This window comes from Filicampus tigris, chromosome 1, assembly GCF_054856515.1.
Source record: "Filicampus tigris isolate MCC_2025a chromosome 1, RoL_Ftig_1.0, whole genome shotgun sequence".
Classification (NCBI taxonomy): Eukaryota; Metazoa; Chordata; class Actinopteri; order Syngnathiformes; family Syngnathidae; genus Filicampus; species Filicampus tigris.
Window position 1 is genome coordinate 34730893 of NC_141217.1, and position 18121 is coordinate 34749013.

Consider the following 18121-nt stretch of genomic DNA (forward strand, 5'->3'; position numbering starts at 1 on the left):
TGTTTTACCTCTTAATTATTATTTTTTGTTAACAATTTCTCCTGCGTTTCTCCTGCCACGTCAGAGTTTGGACGTGGATGGTATCGATTGCACTTCTGCACTTTCGCCTTCGAATCTACCTCACCTGCGCGTTGCGTTTTTACTCTTTTTAATTTTTGGAGACTATTTTTATCTTATTTTTTATTTATTTAAATTTTTGTTAATCTCTGGGTCGCTTGATCTCGCGGACTAGCATACAGCTAGCGTGAGACGGAAACGGGCTAGCTTGGGGCTAGCTTGGAGCTAGTGTATTAAAATGCCTTCAGACGACAGCGACGAACACAATGGCCTGCTGGAGAAGGCAAATAAGACAATCTCTGACCTAAGAAGGGATATTCGTCGTCTCTCAGAGGAGCTCCATGAGAAGGAATCGGTCATCTCTTGCTTCGCGACCCGTTTCCCCGAACTCTCCGCGGTGGTCATGAGAAGGCGCGCTCGTGAAATCCTGTCGGCGACAATGACGGCTGAGGCGGCTGGCCTCTCGGACACGGCGAAGTGGGATCCAATTGCCTGCCCGGGGCCATCCTGCTCGACACCGTTGCAGAGTGACACCTGGGTCAAGGTGGTGTCCCGCGGCCGGAGGGCCGGGGAGCAACCCCACCGCCCCCAACTGGTCCTGGGGAATCGGTTCGCCGCCCTGGCGAGTGAGTCTCCTGTTCCCATCACTGCACTACAGCAGTCGGAGACACCGACTGCTGCGTCCGACGCTGGGGCTGTGCTCCCAGGGGCTCCCTCGGATTCCCCGCCACCCACGGCGACGACCTCGGCCGGGAACCCCATGTTGGGCGGGTCCGCCGGTGACACGGCCGTCCACTCACGCGTCGGGCTGCTCCGGGACGCGGTGTCCCGGTACAAGGGTGGTCGTCATCACCAGCATCATCGGCGACACTCATCGGTGTCATCCACCGTCTTCACTCGGCCTCGGCGGAGCCATCCTGGACAGTGGGGTCGTGAATCTTCCGCCGGTGGTGAGTCCCTTGGCGTTCCCTCCTCACGTCACCCACCGACCACCGTTATAATTGGCGACAGCACCATTAGACGTACTCACTATCCCGGCTGCGTCACCCGCTGTTTTCCCGGAGCGAAAGTCATGGGCATAGTTAACATCCTGCCGGGTGTTCTTGACCCTCTGCCATCATCCATTACCCGGCTCATCGTTCACGTTGGGACAAACGAGACAATACGCCGACAGTCTGAGCAGACGAAGAGAGACTTTCACGCCCTCTTTGCCTTGTTAAGAACCTGCGATCTCTCGGTCTGGGTGAGTGGCATTTTGCCGGCATTGTCTCGCGGAGCCGAGCGCTTCAGCCGCCTTTTAAGCTTGAACACGTGGCTCCTACGCACTTGTGGCCACCTTGACTTTGCTTTTATTGACAACTTTAACCTATTCTGGAATCGCCCGTCTTTTTACCAGCCGGATGGTGTTCATCCGAACTCTCTTGGTAGCAAGATTTTAGCCGCTAACATCCACCATGTCGTAACCAATTCCACTCCCAGCTGACTCTTGTTTACCAATCATATTTCTTCTTCTACTCATAAACGCTGCAATGACAATGTCACTACCATCACTTACAGGCCAATACCAGCTGCTCACAGTACCACCACCCTCACTAGCTCCCCCTGCAGGCCCTCATTATCATTACCACTATCGGACAATTTTCCCATTGAAACCATCACCGGCAGACGCTTCCCTTGCACACACAAACAACGTGGTTTTAACAGTGGTAATCTAGTATATGTTAATACTGCTCATTCGTACCACCATGAGCGCACGTCCAGCACAATAATTAATCTGGCCGTGCTGAACGTGCGCTCCCTTTTAAACAAAACTTTTATCATAAACGACCTGATTTTAGACAATAATTTACATGGTATACTTTTGTCTGAGACATGGCTTGGTACAGATGCTCCAGTTGCTCTCAACGAGGCTTGCCCACCGAATTTTAACTTTTTATTTTCTACAAGGGATGGCAAAAGAGGAGGCGGGACTGCATCAATTTTTATTAATACTCTTTTATCAAAGGAGATCATTTTTAGCAGCTATTTATCGTTTGAACACCATGCCTTTGTTTTTAGCAGTCCCCCTATTCTCTGCATTACCGTCTATAGACCTCCCCACCATTCCACTTCTTTTATTACAGAATTTTCAGAATTCTTATCCATTTTATATTCCAGTTATAACAGGATATTAATAACTGGCGATTTTAATATACACATGGACAACATCTCGGACCCACTATCCAGAGATTTTTCAAACCTTTTAAACTGCTTGGATTTTAAACAGCACGTCTTGCAGCCAACTCACAACAGAGGACACACCCTGGATTTGGTTATAACCTATGGCTTGTCTGCTGGTGTGTCCTCTGTTGTTGACTTGGCAGTGTCAGACCACTACTGTGTCTATTTTAACATCGCCAGTTTTAACCATCTAGCAGTCCCGGTCAGAACAGTGAAGAAACGCTACCTATCTTCTGAGGTGGCAGCAAATTTTATCGAGATCTTAAAAAACACTCCTGCTGACATTTTACCTGCACCCTGTGATCTTATTGTTGACAATTTTAACCTACATCTTAAATCATCATTAGATTCAGTAGCTCCACTTTTAATTAAAACAACAAAAACAAAGACTGTACCCCCGTGGAGAAACAATGCTATCAAAATATCAAAGAGAAAATGCAGGAGTGCAGAGAGGAGGTGGAGAAAAAGTAAACTTACAGTACACTATGAAATTTTATGCGAACAACTGAAATCTTACAATAAAACAGTAAAACTGGCAAGATCTTCCTATTTCTCAAACCTCATTACAGTCAATAAAAACAACCCCAGGGTTCTCTTCTCCACCTTTGAACTTTTAACTAGTTCTGATTTTAATAAGTCCCCACAGAGACCAACAGATGCTCTCTGTGAGGACTTTGCAGACCACTTCAGAAGTAAAATCGATGACATAAGATCCAGTCTTTTAGCCCGTCAAAACACAAGTTTTAATAAACCCGGACAATCATATTTACATGAGGAAACACTGGAAAGTTTTGCCCTGGTTGATGCAAGGACACTTGTTCGAGTTTTCTCCCAGGTAAACCCAACAACCTGCCTTTTGGATCCAATTCCCACATTTCTTTTTAAGACATTTTATGGATTTTTTGAAGAACAAATTTTAAATATAGTCAATTGCTCTCTTCAGACAGGCGTCTTCCCCGCTGCCTTTAAAACGGCGGTGGTGAAGCCCCTTCTGAAGAAGAGCGGTTCTGACCCGAGCGTTTTTAATAACTACAGACCCGTATCCAACTTACCGTTTTTAAGTAAGATTTTAGAAAAACTGGTTTTCATCCAGTTGAATCATTTTTTAAATACAAATAATATTTTTGAGAAATATCAATCTGGTTTTAGGATGAACCACAGTACGGAGACTGCTCTTTTAAGGATCTTAAATGATATTAGGTGCACTGCAGACGTGAGAAAACTCACAGTCTTGGTGCTACTGGATCTAAGCGCTGCTTTTGATACAGTAGATCACCAAATTTTATTAAATAGACTTAAAAATCTAGTGGGCATCTCTGGTACTGTTTTTGACTGGTTTTATTCCTATCTCACAGACCGATATTTCTTTGTAAGTATGGATACTTGTTCCTCTAAAACTCATGAAATCAAATGTGGGGTTCCTCAAGGTTCGATTTTAGGCCCCTTACTTTTTAATCTTTATATGCTTCCCCTCGGGGATGTCATCAGGGGACACGGCATCAGCTTTCACAGCTATGCTGATGACACGCAGCTGTATATTGCCGTGTCTCCTGATGACACAGGACCCATTGATACCCTTTTAAATTGCATTTTAGATATCAAGTCATGGTTGGCAGATAATTTCCTACAGCTCAATGAGGACAAGACTGAGGTTTTAGTCATCGGTCCCGAAGGTCAGAGAGAGAAGCTTTTACCAAAACTACACATTTTTAATCCCTCACACTGTGTGAAGAACCTTGGCGTCATTTTTGACTCTGAGCTCAGTTTTATTCCTCATATTAAAAATGTAACCAAGATTGGTTTTTATCACCTTAAGAATATCGCCAGAGTCCGCCCGTTTCTCTCTCAGGCTAACACGGAAGTGCTGATGCATGCCTTTATTTCCTGTCGTTTAGATTACTGTAATGCCCTGCTCTCTGGCCTCCCGAAAAAGAGCATTTCACCACTGCAACTACTGCAGAATTCAGCCGCTCGGGTGCTGACGAGAACCAGAGGGCGGGAGCACATTACGCCAGTTTTGAAATTGCTGCATTGGCTCCCTGTGTGTTTCAGGATCGATTTTAAAGTACTTTTATTAGTTTATAAATGTGTTAATGGTCTTGGGCCATCTTATTTATCTGATTTGCTTTTATCATACCAGCCCTCGCGGATCCTGAGGTCCTCTGGCGCCGGCCTTTTATTTATTCCAAGGGTGAGGACCAAAATGCATGGCGAGGCTGCATTCAGCCATTTTGGTCCTCACCTTTGGAATAGCCTGCCAGAGGATGTCAGGTCTGCAGAGACTGTTGATATTTTTAAGAGGAAGCTCAAGACACACCTTTTTAGTTTGGCTTTCAACAACTTTTAAATAATTTATCTTTTCTTTTGATTGAAGATAATTCTATGTTTTGCTTTGAATGTTTTAAAGCACTTTGAGTTGCATTTTTATGTATGAAAAGTGCTATATAAATAAAATGTGATTGATTGATTGATTGAATTAGCTTTGTTAAACGTGCAACTATGCATTGTAAACAGACCATGGTTGAAATTGGTGTGTTGACTGACTTATGGCTTTTGTTCACTCATCACTGCACTCTGGTGGCCAATGTCAATGATCGTTTCTCATGAGAAAAGACTCTAAAAATACCCAGATGGTAATTTTCTGAGTAGAAAGTCACTGCAGAGAAATAAATTCCTGTAACTCTTTTTTTTTTAAATGAGCCATTTGTAATTTGACTACTGGAAAAGTTATAAAAAAAAAAAAAAAAACACAACGCAGCAAATCTATTAATTGCAACTTTAATCAGACTATTGATTTTGAAACACTGACGACAAGGTAGATTACTAGCAGTTATTCAAAATGGCCACCATTTTAGAGTTACTTCATAACGCGTTACCTGCATCACTGGTGCTAGCATTAAGCGAGTGGACTTTCATAAGACAAATGTTAATGTACGTGTTTTATGTCCAGCTTTTAAAGTAAACGTTAACTAGGAGCAGCACTAAACAGATTGAAGACTCATTTTAAAAGATGTGTTCACCATCTGCAGCTTGTGGCGACGTTCGCTGCCACCAGAGCGTCGTAAGTGTCAGGGAATTCCACTCGGAAGACCGAGACAAGCCTAGCAGTATGGGGTTCCATTTGTGCCAAAAATATGTTACGTGTCATGAAACGTGTCTATGTTATATGCTATGTGCCGATGTATGCGTCTATGTAGACGTCTATGATTCGTGTCTAGTTTGTGTCGATTATAAGTGTTTGTTAGACGTCCATGTTAAGTGTTTGTTAATCGTCCATGTTAAGTGTTTGTTAAACGTCCATGTAGACACGTATCATAGACGTCTACATAGACACATACATCGACACATAACATAGACACGTTTCATGACACATAACATATTTTTGGCATAAACGGAACCCCATATAGTAGTAGGACTGTAAAAGCAAGTCAGACCAGCCAAGATTGACTTTTCTTACGCGCGGGACACCGGAGGCCACTCGAGGTGGTCGCTCCTCCAGTCTGTCAGCCTCTGTGCCCCCCTTGTTCTCCTTTTTATTCAGTTCAAGCAACATCAATTCGGAGAAACAGACAACGGACACACGACAATAGAGGTACTTAACTCTTTGTCTGCACTTTGCAACTGTTGGTTGGTTTTAGCGTCAACTGCTAACAGCATCCTGTTTGTTGCTGTTGTCCAGCAACTGAGTTGGGTGAGTTCAACTAAACGTCACAAGAGGAGTATCAAAATAAACTTTTTAACATGATATCATTGTAACTGTCGATTTCTCTCACAGTAAGTTAGATGTTTGCTCAACTCAAGACAAAAAAAAAATAATAAAATGTCCCCGCAACTGCTCGTATCATGAAAAACGAGTAAGTCGCGTGACTTGTAAATTGAGGTACCACAGTGAAACTGAATGGGATTAGATGTAAAATAAGCAACTGCTGCATGCATGCAAATTTTACAGGGAAAAATGGCTTTAATCAAAGGCATAATTGTGCTAATTTGTCTGAAAATTGATGTTGAATTTACCATTTTATCTTTACGGGATTTAGGATTACAGTTTTAAACTGTAAAATGTACAGGTTGTTCTATGTTTTTTAACACTCTGCTGTATTTTTTACAATATTATTCTGGCAACCACAGCTGCCATTTTTTCCCCCATAAAAACAATGATGTTTTTCTCACAGTGTAGATTTGGGCCGTATTACGGTGATACGATATCATGGATTGGACAACATACGGTGTAGAGAAAGCACTATAAAAGTGGACTCCATTTACCATTAACTATTGTAATTAAATTAGATGTTTCATTTTTTGTGAATAAAAGATTAAAAGGTAAACGAACATCGATTGCGGATTTGGGCGACGAGTCCAGCCTACACTGGACAAGAAGCGGTGATTGGCACAAGCTACAAAATAAGTCTATTATTACTGACGGCATTACCACAAACACCGGTGTAGGAGATGGTGAAACTGTGTCAAATAAACAAATAACTCTCAAAGTTGAAGGAAGTTTTCCCCTTTCACGTAATCATTTTTAGCTCATTAAAACAAAGAGCAAACCATTCTTTCAGACTTCCAATGCAGACTGCATGTCGTATTTGATCTTTCTCACCCAGTGTCAATGGGACTAAACGAACTACCTGGTCTGAGTTGTTTTGACCATATAGTTTAGCCCGTGTGCCGCTCAGCCAGGACAGAACATTTGCTTGAAGATGAAGCCAACAGAGGAGGCGACGCATCCGTCTGCAGATAACCACATCATTACCAAACAAATAGGAGGAGGAAAAGCATTCCATTTAGATGCAAATGTTCATTTTCTTCTCGACCCATTCCCATCTTGCAAGGAAAAGACGGGTATATATATATATATATGGGAGAAGGGGAGGCGGGGATTAAGCCAACGACAGATGAGTTCCGACAGGCGGACCCAGACACTGTATTTGCACGGGGCCCGTGCTATTTATTTTTAGCACCAGACATTAATATTCCGGCCTGACACAGCAATTACGGAAAACTATACGTATGATCTTTGTGCTGCGACATAACATTTTAGGAAAAAAATAGCGCCTATCGTATATTACCAGTGTGGTAAACCTCATTCAATAGCAACCATCTTAAGACGCAGCAGTTGTACAAACGGTCATAAAAGTGTTTTAATTTTGTCCCCCAATACAAAGGCCCATGTCATGCGTCAATGTAAAGCCCTTCAACACAGGCATGCCGTAAATTGGAAACAGAGTAAAACAAATGGTGATGTGATGGGGACATATGAGTGACATTCTTAAAATAATAGCCCAAGTCATATTTTGACTGTTTTTTTGTTTTGTTTTTGCCTTCAACAACTCCTATTGACGCTGATCACCTTAGCTAAACAGATCATTAGAGTCCACCCCTGAAATGAATGATTCATAAATATAAAATAATCAGCATTATTTAGTTCAATTTTTTTCTGAAAAAGAAAAAAGAAAAAAAAAAGACATAGGCCATTATTCTAGAAAGGTGATAATATGAGTAAACATACATACAGTTTGTGTACACACAAACAGATACAGTGTATTGGCATCCGCAAAGCATTCACCACTCAGTAGTTCTGTTCAATGTTCACCAGGTGGCAGTAGCATACAACCCTGATGTGGAGACATGAACACACGTTTCCAGTGACTAGAAATCACTATGATTTTAAACTTGTCTTTTTAACTTCAACTAAAACTCCATCCAACTATCCAACTTTGTACTCAGGCGTGGTGTACAGGAGGTCTGTCTCTGTCCATAGTCTTGAAGTTGTACTGAAGCGGTGACGAGTCGACTTGTGTAATCCAGTCCGTCCAAGGGACACGGAAGTTTGCAAACTTAAACGTCCCAATGTTGCCATCTAGTCTGATTCAGGCTTATCACAAGCATAACATACACTGACATTATTTTTTTTCTCTCCACGCGTACAAGTCATCATTCATATTTCTGTCCAAATCCAAGATTAAAAAATCCTGAAACTTAAAAAAAATAAAATTCAAAAAAGGGTGTGATATAGAGATCCATAAAAAAGACAAGTAAAAATAAACCTAAAAAGACCTACACAGACGTCTCCGATTGTAACCGTAGGACAAACTTGTGGGATTTGGGGTCAATGTACTCCTCTGACATGCGGATGTAGGGGATCTTTTTCACCGTCACCACCAGGCCGAAGTCCGCGCACTTGAGGACAAAGACGGTGCCGTCTCTAAGGCCGCTGGTGACTGACGCCTCGCTGACCAGCGTCCACTGGCGCGCCAACCAGTGGTCCCGGCTGTACTGCAGAGTGGGGCCTGGTTTCAGGTAACTCTCCAGGAAGGCCTGCGGAAGAGACAGGGAAGGAGTTCACACAAACATGCTTTTTCTTCACCTTTAATTTATTTAACATGAAAAAAAACAATCCATCCGTGTCAGTAAAGATATGCTGAGTAGTTACATATTGTTCAAAGCCATACGCACTCTAGACAAATATTAGTGTAGAATGTGAGGATAGCAACCTCAAGTGGACAATAATAATACGTGCACCTCACACGCGCTTTTTCTCGTTTAATAATTCTAAAATATTTGCTCAATACAACCCTCTATTACTCACGGAAATCAGCATGGAGATTTGCAGTGAAGCTCGTCATAACTTCCACTGACAAACCGGGCAAATTTGCTCATCCCTGTCATACAAAGCTGGTCTATGAGTCGATCACTTCGTCATACTTGTTACTACTTTCCTATTTAGGCAGACTTTGAGCAGCATTGGATACAGGAGGCGTTTTTTTTTTTTTCAGCAAATAGCTGCGGATGGCTTCCACTAGGCCTGTCACGGTAACATTTTTTTTCGGATGATATATTTTCCCAGAAACTATCACAATATAAACGAGAGTATCGTTTTTTAAAAAAAAACATTTTTAAATACCTCATATATTGACGTTAGAGCAAAATTAAGTAGCCGACATCCTGTTAAAGAGCAAATTTTAATTCAATGCTCAAGAATATTGAACATTGGCATTTAAAATGTACAAGAGGAGGGGCTCCTCCGACAGAGAAAAAAAAAAGTTTGAAGATTGCTAGTCAATCTGGTGATTGGTGGTTGCGGTGGCTGCTAAAAGTTATCTTGGTTGAGGGTTCAACAGCTGTAAACGAGCCAATTTACTCACAAGATATGTCAACTTTCTCGCTCCCGGTTCTCCAAGCCTGCTGCTTTTTCACATCACTGGCCACTCTGAAATATGTTTTGATCCACCATGTTCTAGGCCGGATAATTGATTTTCGGATTTTTTCCGATTTTTCAGTAAATTACACCCCCCATCCCCCATTCTCCGTAGAGAACATACAATGAATGTCTATCAGTGTTTTCTGAAGAACTTTTGGGGTTTGTAAAAAGATTTATTTTTGTTTTGCGGACCCTCTGAAACAGTCCCCCCCCCCATGGCTCCCTCAAGGATAAAAGTCTAGCTCAGCCACTGCAACCGATGGGACACATGCAAAGTAAACTGAAACAGTCGGAACAGAACGGTGTAAACGATTTATTTATTTTTTTTCAAAATCTATTCCACCACTAGTATAAATATGTGCGCGCGAGTGCCAACTCACACAGCGACAAGCAATAGGAGTGACAGGAGAGGGAACGAATCAGCACGATCGAATGTCAACGACGTACGTAAACAAACGTGGGAATCACCATGTCCGGAAAAAAACCAACAATTGTTTCCATTTCATTTATTGAACGATAAGTCGATGTAGTAATTATTGAGATAGGTCTCGGTTCTACTCATAAATAAATATATATGTAAGTAAGTAAGTCCGTAAATAAGAGACTGTGAATATACAGTGGACAAATATTGAGGTCTGACCTTCGGCGACATGTTGTTGCTGATGCAGAAAGCCAAGTGCTGTTGGATGCTCTCCATACTGTGGCAGTGCTGCTGTTTGGTTGTCCTCAAGTACTTCTGCAGGGCCCGTGCCATGGACGGAAAGATGGCTTGTGCTGCTTCTCGCGGGTCCATCACGTCCCCCGGAGCTTTCTTCTGCTCCTCTTCCTTCATGTGCTTTATATGAGTGAAGGCCTCTTCTACAGCGACCACCAGTCTAGCAGCAGAATGGAGTGCAAGGGTGACATCACGGGTCGATGATATATGAGATACCTGCTATCTGGCCATTACACGGACAGGAGGAGAAAACTGAAAAAAAGGCGGGAGTTTAAAGGTGCCATTTGCATCATTGAAAGCGATTCAACTCCACCTGTGCCTTGCTTTGACTTGCGAGGCAAAACCTCAAGATACGAGCGCTGTTTGGTGCAAGTGAACTCAACTCCATTCACTTGACAACAAGCAGCGGTTTGGCAGATAATGAACAATTTAAAAAAAAAAAAAAAAAAAAAAAAGCTTCAAGCTGTTTAATGCCCTTCCACTAGGTGATATTCACTGACACACTAAACAGTAAATTACACATTATGCATTTCAAACAAGCAAATAGCTTTGCCTTATCGTCTGCTAGCTTCAGAATAGACATAGACGAGCTAACGAATATCATCGGTATTGCGCTGTTATAACATTTGAAGCAAAGGATATTTGAACACAAACGGTGGAGGAGCACATGCAGGAAAACCAAAGACCGTATTTTCCGGACTATAAGTTGATTTTTTTTTTTCCCCATAGTTTGGCACAATTAATTTCCTCCAAAAATGTGACTTCCAGGAAGATGCATCAAAAAACACAACCCCCCCCCAAAAAAAAGTTGAAAGCTGTTTTAGCCAATTCAGTCAAAAGGCCTCTTTATACTCCCCCGTACGTGCGGGCGAAAATTGCCGCATTGCGCCAGTGACAGGCGCGTCGGCGACACGTCTGCAACACATGCTGCACACGCGTCAGAAATTGTTGATGTGCGTGGAATGCAGCGCGCACTCTCTCGTGATTGGTCCATTTAGCAACATGCTGCGATGACGTGCATAGCTTTCGCTGGCCAGGTTCCTCAATGGCATTTTGTAAGGGTAATTTATTCATCACCATGCCGGAGAGGATCCGCACCACGCAGGTCGATGCTGCTGCGACGCAAGCTAGCTTGGCGGCGGCGTAAGTAACGCGGTAACGAGTATAAAGGAGCCTCAAGTCTGCGGAACATTAAGTAGTAAACTAATAAACTACAACTGTGGCAGGATTCAAGAGATTCTGATAAAGACGAAGCCAAATGAAGATGCGCAAGTTTTTCCTGATTATCGCCACTCACCGGGCTCTACGTTTGCGCACCCGCCTCTCGTGCTCGGCCTCCTCGTAGTAGAGTTCGTTGTGGCTTGAGTCACGGCAATGGGCGGCGGCTGCGATCATGGCTCTGGACTGGGAGTGTGCCAGTCCTGCAGCTGCGTTGTTCCCCGGACCTGTCACAGCACACGGAAATGAGGGATATGGATATACTTATACAGTAGATATATACATATACGTACAGTACATATATACATACAATACATATAGTACATATACGCACGCATGCACATATACATATAGTAGAAACATATATACACACTAGTGCTGTCAAAATTACCGCGTTATCGGGCGATGATTTGTAATCGATCGCGTCGAAATATCGCGGGAGTATAAAGAAGCATTTCAAAAGAAGAGGGCAGCTTTAAATCTCAGAAATGTGAATAAGTTGCTTTGCCTCAGCGACTGAGGATGAGTAGAGAAGAGGGCTGTCTTGTTTTGTGTTCATAAGGTCAGTTTAAAGTGCATTTCTCCAATAAAAGACAATTTGATAATTATCTTGATACAATATCGATACATGGGCTGTGATACCATTCAAGGACCGTACATTTGAAAGTGAAGTGATTTTAACTGATTCGATGCACTCGGGGTCTTTTAAATCAAACCAGATTTTACAATTAAAATCGTTTTTGGTTCCATCCTTAGTAGGGATGCGTTTACATAAAATGTGCATAAACCTTAGACTTTTCCTCTTTTCATCCAGCACACCCTTATAAAGTTCAGAACGGTTCTGAGCACTAACAAACTTCAAAGCTACCGTTGCGCTGTCGCAAGAGGACTCCAGTGCCTGATCCTGACTGGTGCAAATGCAGGTTAAAAGATGGCAGCGCTAGTAAATTATTCATGTGGGCCGGAGCAGGCGCACGAATGGAATAATTCATGGCGAGATCAGCGGGGAGTTTTTCGGCGATATCCTGCTTAGAATGACACGCTGCTTAGTTGTGATTATTATGTTCCAAACATTGAGAGATTTGGAACTCCTTGAAAACGAGACAAGCGGCCAGTAGCTTGTCAGGCATCATCAAACGTCCTCAATTGAAGTTGACGAGCGATTCGACAAGAGTGGAACTAAACAGCACGGGCTTGAGAGGGGATGCAAGGGAAGCGGTGCAAGGGGGGAAAAACAAGTTGTCAGCCATTTTCTTCGAACATGAAGACAAATGTTCGGGGGGGGGGGAGGGGGAGTGAGCCAGGTTAGTGCACTTGAGTGTTGCCTGAGTACACTTTAGGACAGGTGATAATTTAACAACAGCTGAGTGTTACATTCACACAGTTGACTGAATATTTGACATTAACCCGTGGCATGCCATGAGCGTGAGTGTGTGTGTGTGTGTGTGTGTGCGCGGGGCATCCCAATCCAAATTCAACATTTAAAAAGGTGCACGCAAGTATGTGCATATACGTAAATGAGAAGCGTTGAGTGGACTTACTGTTCAATAGATAGGCTCTGAGTTTAGCTTTGAAGACTTAAAGAGAAAACACCGGGAGAGGACGACACACACAATTTAGTGAAGCAGGAGGGTTAGAGGCACGGCAGGAGCTTGCGCGAAATGACAACACACACACACCTTCGGCGGGGGCCGCTGGGAAGTCGCCATCCACGTTATAGACCTTGAGACCAGCCAGGTGTTTGGCGGCGCGCGACTTGGAGGCGGAGAGCAAAGCCGGGTTATGGATGGCGAAGTCACAATAGTAGTGCTCCAATATGGACAGCGCTGCCCGCTGAATACTGCGCACACAAAGTGTAAGCCGTCACTTTTGCAAATTTGACACGATTCAAACCCACATATTTAATCTATTCAACTATTCACTATATGTGCGCCTCTGGATTATTTTGTTGCTTTGGAGACCATAATTTGTTTACTTTTTTAAAACCTGATGTTTTTCTCACCGATTCCAATCAGCTGAAAATGAGGTGATCGGGCTCGATTGACGATCGCGTGGGACATCCCTAATTTAGATTCATTTATTGCTTGTGTTTGATTAAAAAAAAGATACAGAAAACCTTGAAAAAAAATAATCACAAATTCAATTGCAATACGAAATATTGTATAATAAAAATACAGCAAAAAGATCACAATTAGATGATTTTAAATCGTTCAGCCCTAAATGTATAAAGCGGTGCCTTGAGGTACAAGCAACCTGACTTTCAGACTTGCCAGCAAAAATTTCAGACATGAGTGCTGTATATGGTTAGTGAACTCAACTCACTTCTCAACAAGCAGCAGTTTGGCAGATAATGAACAATTCTTCAAAAAAGAGGTTCCAAACCGCTTATTTCCACTTCCAGTTGAACTTTACTGTCAAACTATATATAAATTAACACATTTTGTACAAAACAGAGGTGGGCGTTCCGTCAGACTGACAGACTGGGTCCGTCGGTCCGTCCCTGGCGGACGCCCAGTTTGCTGACGGTTGACGAATGAATGGACGCTCTTTTTAAATGACAGACTAAGCACTGACGGAAGTGGATTTTCGACCGTCAGTGTAATAGTCATTAACCGCGTCCGTCAGTCCGTCATAGATGGACGTCCGTTTTGCCAACTTTTTTTGGGGGGGGTTAGTGTGTGGGACGGACAGACGAACTTAACTGATCGACTGGACGAACTGACAATTACAATTCGGCTCGTTGCGAAAAATACAAAAATGTTTTAAAATGTCCACCTCTGCTACAAAGTATTTAAAACAATATCATAGCATTGCTTTAGGAAAGTTGGCTTCGTTTAATGCTAACAAACAATGCAAAACAGCACAAACAGGCTAACAGATAGCATCAGTGCTGCGGTGTTATCCTATAACTAACCTCTTGCGCAACAGATATTTGAAACCAAGGAGGAATACATTTAGACGGATAATTTAACAATACTCGCAGTCAATTATACTATCCTCCACGATACTGATCACTTTAAGAAACTTTGCAATCGTTTACCGAGATCCTAAATAGCGGCTGCTAAATAACTCATTTGGACAGACACAGTCCCGACAATTTTTAAGGTACGCACACTAATGAGATCCATTACAAAAGCTACCTCAAAAATGAGCTCATAGGTCTTAGAGGTATATCGAGTTTTGACAATATTTTGTTTTAACTCATTTGAAAACGTATTTGTTATTTACCCCCGTACCCAGTATTCTCCAACAGTCCCATTGCTTGCCACTTCTCTCACCTGAGTTGTCCCAAGTTGTAGTGCCTGGTCTCTCCGTCTGTGGCACGTGTGACACACGCAGAGTAGTAGGGCTGAATCTGCCTTAACTCCAGCAGCACGATGGCCAGGTAGTGAATGAAGAGCAGCGCGTCCACCAGTGACACGGCGTATTGTACGATGCCCTGGTAGTCTTCATCCTAGACGGCACAAAAGTGAGCATGAAGAGTCACTGAGTTTACAAAGACAAGCAAAACGCAGGCGTGAAGCAAGACATGTAGGACAAGATGTAGAACACATGAATATTCAAATATATTTCAAAGTACCGCACGATTTGTCTATTTCCTTACAAGCATGCTAGCGTTCTAAAATAACCACACGCCACACCAGGGAAATCAAATGTGTCGGTCGTATTGTGATCGAGTTGTTTTACCCCAAACTTGAAACAGTTGAATGTAATCTATTGGGCAAAAGTCATGGAACATGACATTTTACATCACTTTAATCAATTAGAGGTTGTACTAAACCCCTCAACTAGCCCTGTGTCTTAGGCTAGGTTCACACCGCAGGCAAATGCGACCCAGATCGGATTTTTTTTTGCCCATATGCGACCCAGATCGGATTTTTTTATATGACAGTCTGAACGGCTCAATTCCGATTTTTTCAAATATGACCTGGGTCGCTTTTCGTATGTGGTCCTGGATTGGATACGTATCCGATCTTTTCCAATGCGTTCGCGGTCTGAACGGCCGACATTGACGTCATCCGGAGCCCAAAATGTGCTCCGCGCAGGCAGAGGGAAACTGCTGGGCAGCAGGGGATCGAATGTGCAAAGTTGTTTTGGAGATCACTATTGACTTTATATTTTACTTTAATTTATGCCCACTTGAAACATGAAACATAAAGTGGACATTTATGGCGATCGTAGTAATTCAGCCATGGCTCGGATATTCATTTTTTGCGCACGGTTATGACGTGACGTCATTGTTAGTGATTTCTCCATGAAATGAGATATTAAAGCCTCGCAATTTCCCCCAAATACTGTATTTATTTCTACTTGCTACCTAATCGCTTGACTGTATAAATACCCCGGCACGCTGGACCACATTTACTTCCGCAAACAACGTCGGGACTCGGGAGTGACGTCGTCTCTCCTTTAGCACATGCGCGTTACTTTGGCGACGCATATGTTCATACAGTAGACAAGCCCCAGGTTGCATTTATAATGTAATATGAACGTTTACACAAAAAAAAAAAAATAATAATAATAATAATCCGAATTGAGCATTAAGACCTGCGGTGTGAACCTAGCCAGAGTTACTCTTCATCTTACAAAGACATTTCTACGATTCTAACTTCACAGGACTAATGTGTGGAATGTACTCAAATGTGCTTCTGGATGACTGACGTGGATAAAAATGCATGCCATAAACTGCACGCTCGTGGAGAAAGTCTTCCTGCTAAAGCTAAAGCTGTTACAGCCTAAAAGGAGGGCGGACTCCCGATGTTATAACATTTGTAGTTCAGGCCACATATCCCAATACTTTTTGTCCTCCGTGCGTATTTATCATGCATTCAGCAGCACATCATGTTCTCACCTGTGAATCTAGTATCCTCACGCCATAGAACAACCAATAAGAGAGCACAAAGAGCAGCACCAGAACAGCAAGCAGTGCCCGGAATACAAAGAGCCGGGGGAGGCTGGCTCGTGGCGGCCGGAAGAAGAGGGCCCAGATGGCAAGCAGCAGGATGAGCAACTTGAAGGCCACAGAGATGAAGAGGCCTTCGCAGGCCGTGCCGCAGCTCTGCAGCTTCTCTGGCCAGAGGAGGTGGGGGAGGACCACGAAGGCCAGCGGCGAGAGGAAGACCAGGAGGCCCAGCATGACGGCGAGGGTGAGCGTAAAATAGCGGCGGCAGTCGAGGCCCACGCTGTCCTCCAGGTCCTTCGTGATGCGCACAATGTCTTCCTGAGAGAGGCTGTGTTCTGATGTGCCGGTAACGGCCGTGGTGGTTTCACCCCAGTTGTCATCCTGCAAATGCAAGCAAGACATTTCAAGACAAATGAAATGCGCAACATGCTCCTTTAGCTTACTTTTTTTTTTTTGGAATTACCGAAGTCATCCATCAATTAAATACCCACTGAACTAGACTAATTCCAGGTCAAAACTTCAACCCAATATACACTTTCGAACTGAAACAATTAATTGAATAACTCAAATAATTCAGTTACAAAAAAAGGTGAAGAAAAATCTCTGCCTCAAAATTTGCAGTGATTATTTTTCCACATGGACTAACTAACATCACACACTTCTGCCTGGAGAAACAAGTTGGCATGTTTTTTTAATTGTTTGATCAAACAAATGATAAAATAAACATATTTAACAGTAAAAAAAAAAAAAATGGATAACTATTAATCGAAGGGATAATCTGCAGCGTAATTGATCCTAAAAATATTTAATAGCTGCAGCCCTTCAAATCAGTCTACTGCATCTCATTATATTTTCCTTTTGACAGGATATTCATACTACAGCACATGCCGGTAAGCTTTTTTGAGACACATCAAAATAAAAACACAATAATTAAAACATTTAAAAGTGTCAGATAATTTAGACAAAACTCAGACATTTTTCGTGGTTTTGAGGTTTATCCACATTTTTTCAAGAATTTTTGGGGGTTGAAAAAAATTATACGTGGATTTTTGCTATTAGCGGGCCAGCCCAAGGGAGGTCCACTGTATTAATACTTTAATTATTGTCTATACATTTTTATGTACAGCAGTTTGTCACAGCTGTGGTTGTTGCGAAAGTGCTATATAAATAAAAATGACCATTACATAGGTGATTAGTAGTTTATTACACAGTAAACCCGTATGATAGTTAACGCACCACCGAACTGGATCATGTTAAATCTTTTTCCGACACATTGAATGAAAGAGGAGGTTGTCTAATCGCGACAGAAAGGAAAGGATCAAAAATGGAAAGCAGAAAAAGAAAACAGAGTGCCATGCCAACTGGGCTTGACTGACGTGAGGGGGAGACTGTATCCGCAGATAATGAAGGTCGGCCACGTTGGAGTGGAGCCCTTATAACAACAACGATAAGGACTCTTTGCACAGCAGTCACAACAAGCCGCCGGCACAAAGAGGGGGAAACACCGGCTGTCGGGGGTGGGGAATTGGGGGGGCGGGGGCTGGTCTGGCTGCAAGGTGCGTTGGGAAAGAAAGAAGCCTCTGGCGTCAGGGTGAGAAGAGCATGACGAAGTACAACAATGGAAGGTTTGAACTGGAAGTGCGTATGTTGACTCACTCATTACTCACTGAATTTACACTGCCCTAAAAAACACCAAGTGGTCGTAGAAAAAAAACAAAAAAACATGATTGATTGTCTCTTCATGGAAATAGTCTCTTTTTTTTTTTTAATTCTCAAAGTTTTAAAGGGATACTTTACTAATTTTCAG

At 42.7% G+C, this 18121-nt stretch overlaps 1 protein-coding gene across 5 annotated transcripts in view; it reads right to left on the bottom strand.

Annotated features, from left to right (window-relative positions):
• Positions 1-7193: 7193 nt before the first annotated feature.
• The window catches only part of LOC147153777 (vang-like protein 1), a 48960-nt gene continuing 38032 nt past the window's right edge, over positions 7194-18121 (bottom strand). For all 5 annotated transcript variants that reach the window (XM_086036116.1, XM_086036107.1, XM_086036134.1 and 2 more), the window contains 6 exons: positions 16264-16695; positions 14690-14865; positions 13091-13251; positions 11491-11638; positions 10119-10353; positions 7194-8595 (listed from right to left, as the gene is read on the bottom strand). In XM_086036116.1, coding sequence (XP_085892242.1) covers positions 8335-8595; positions 10119-10353; positions 11491-11638; positions 13091-13251; positions 14690-14865; positions 16264-16695 — 1413 coding nt within the window. In that variant the 3' untranslated portion in view covers positions 7194-8334. The remainder of the gene's footprint in view (positions 8596-10118; positions 10354-11490; positions 11639-13090; positions 13252-14689; positions 14866-16263; positions 16696-18121) is intronic.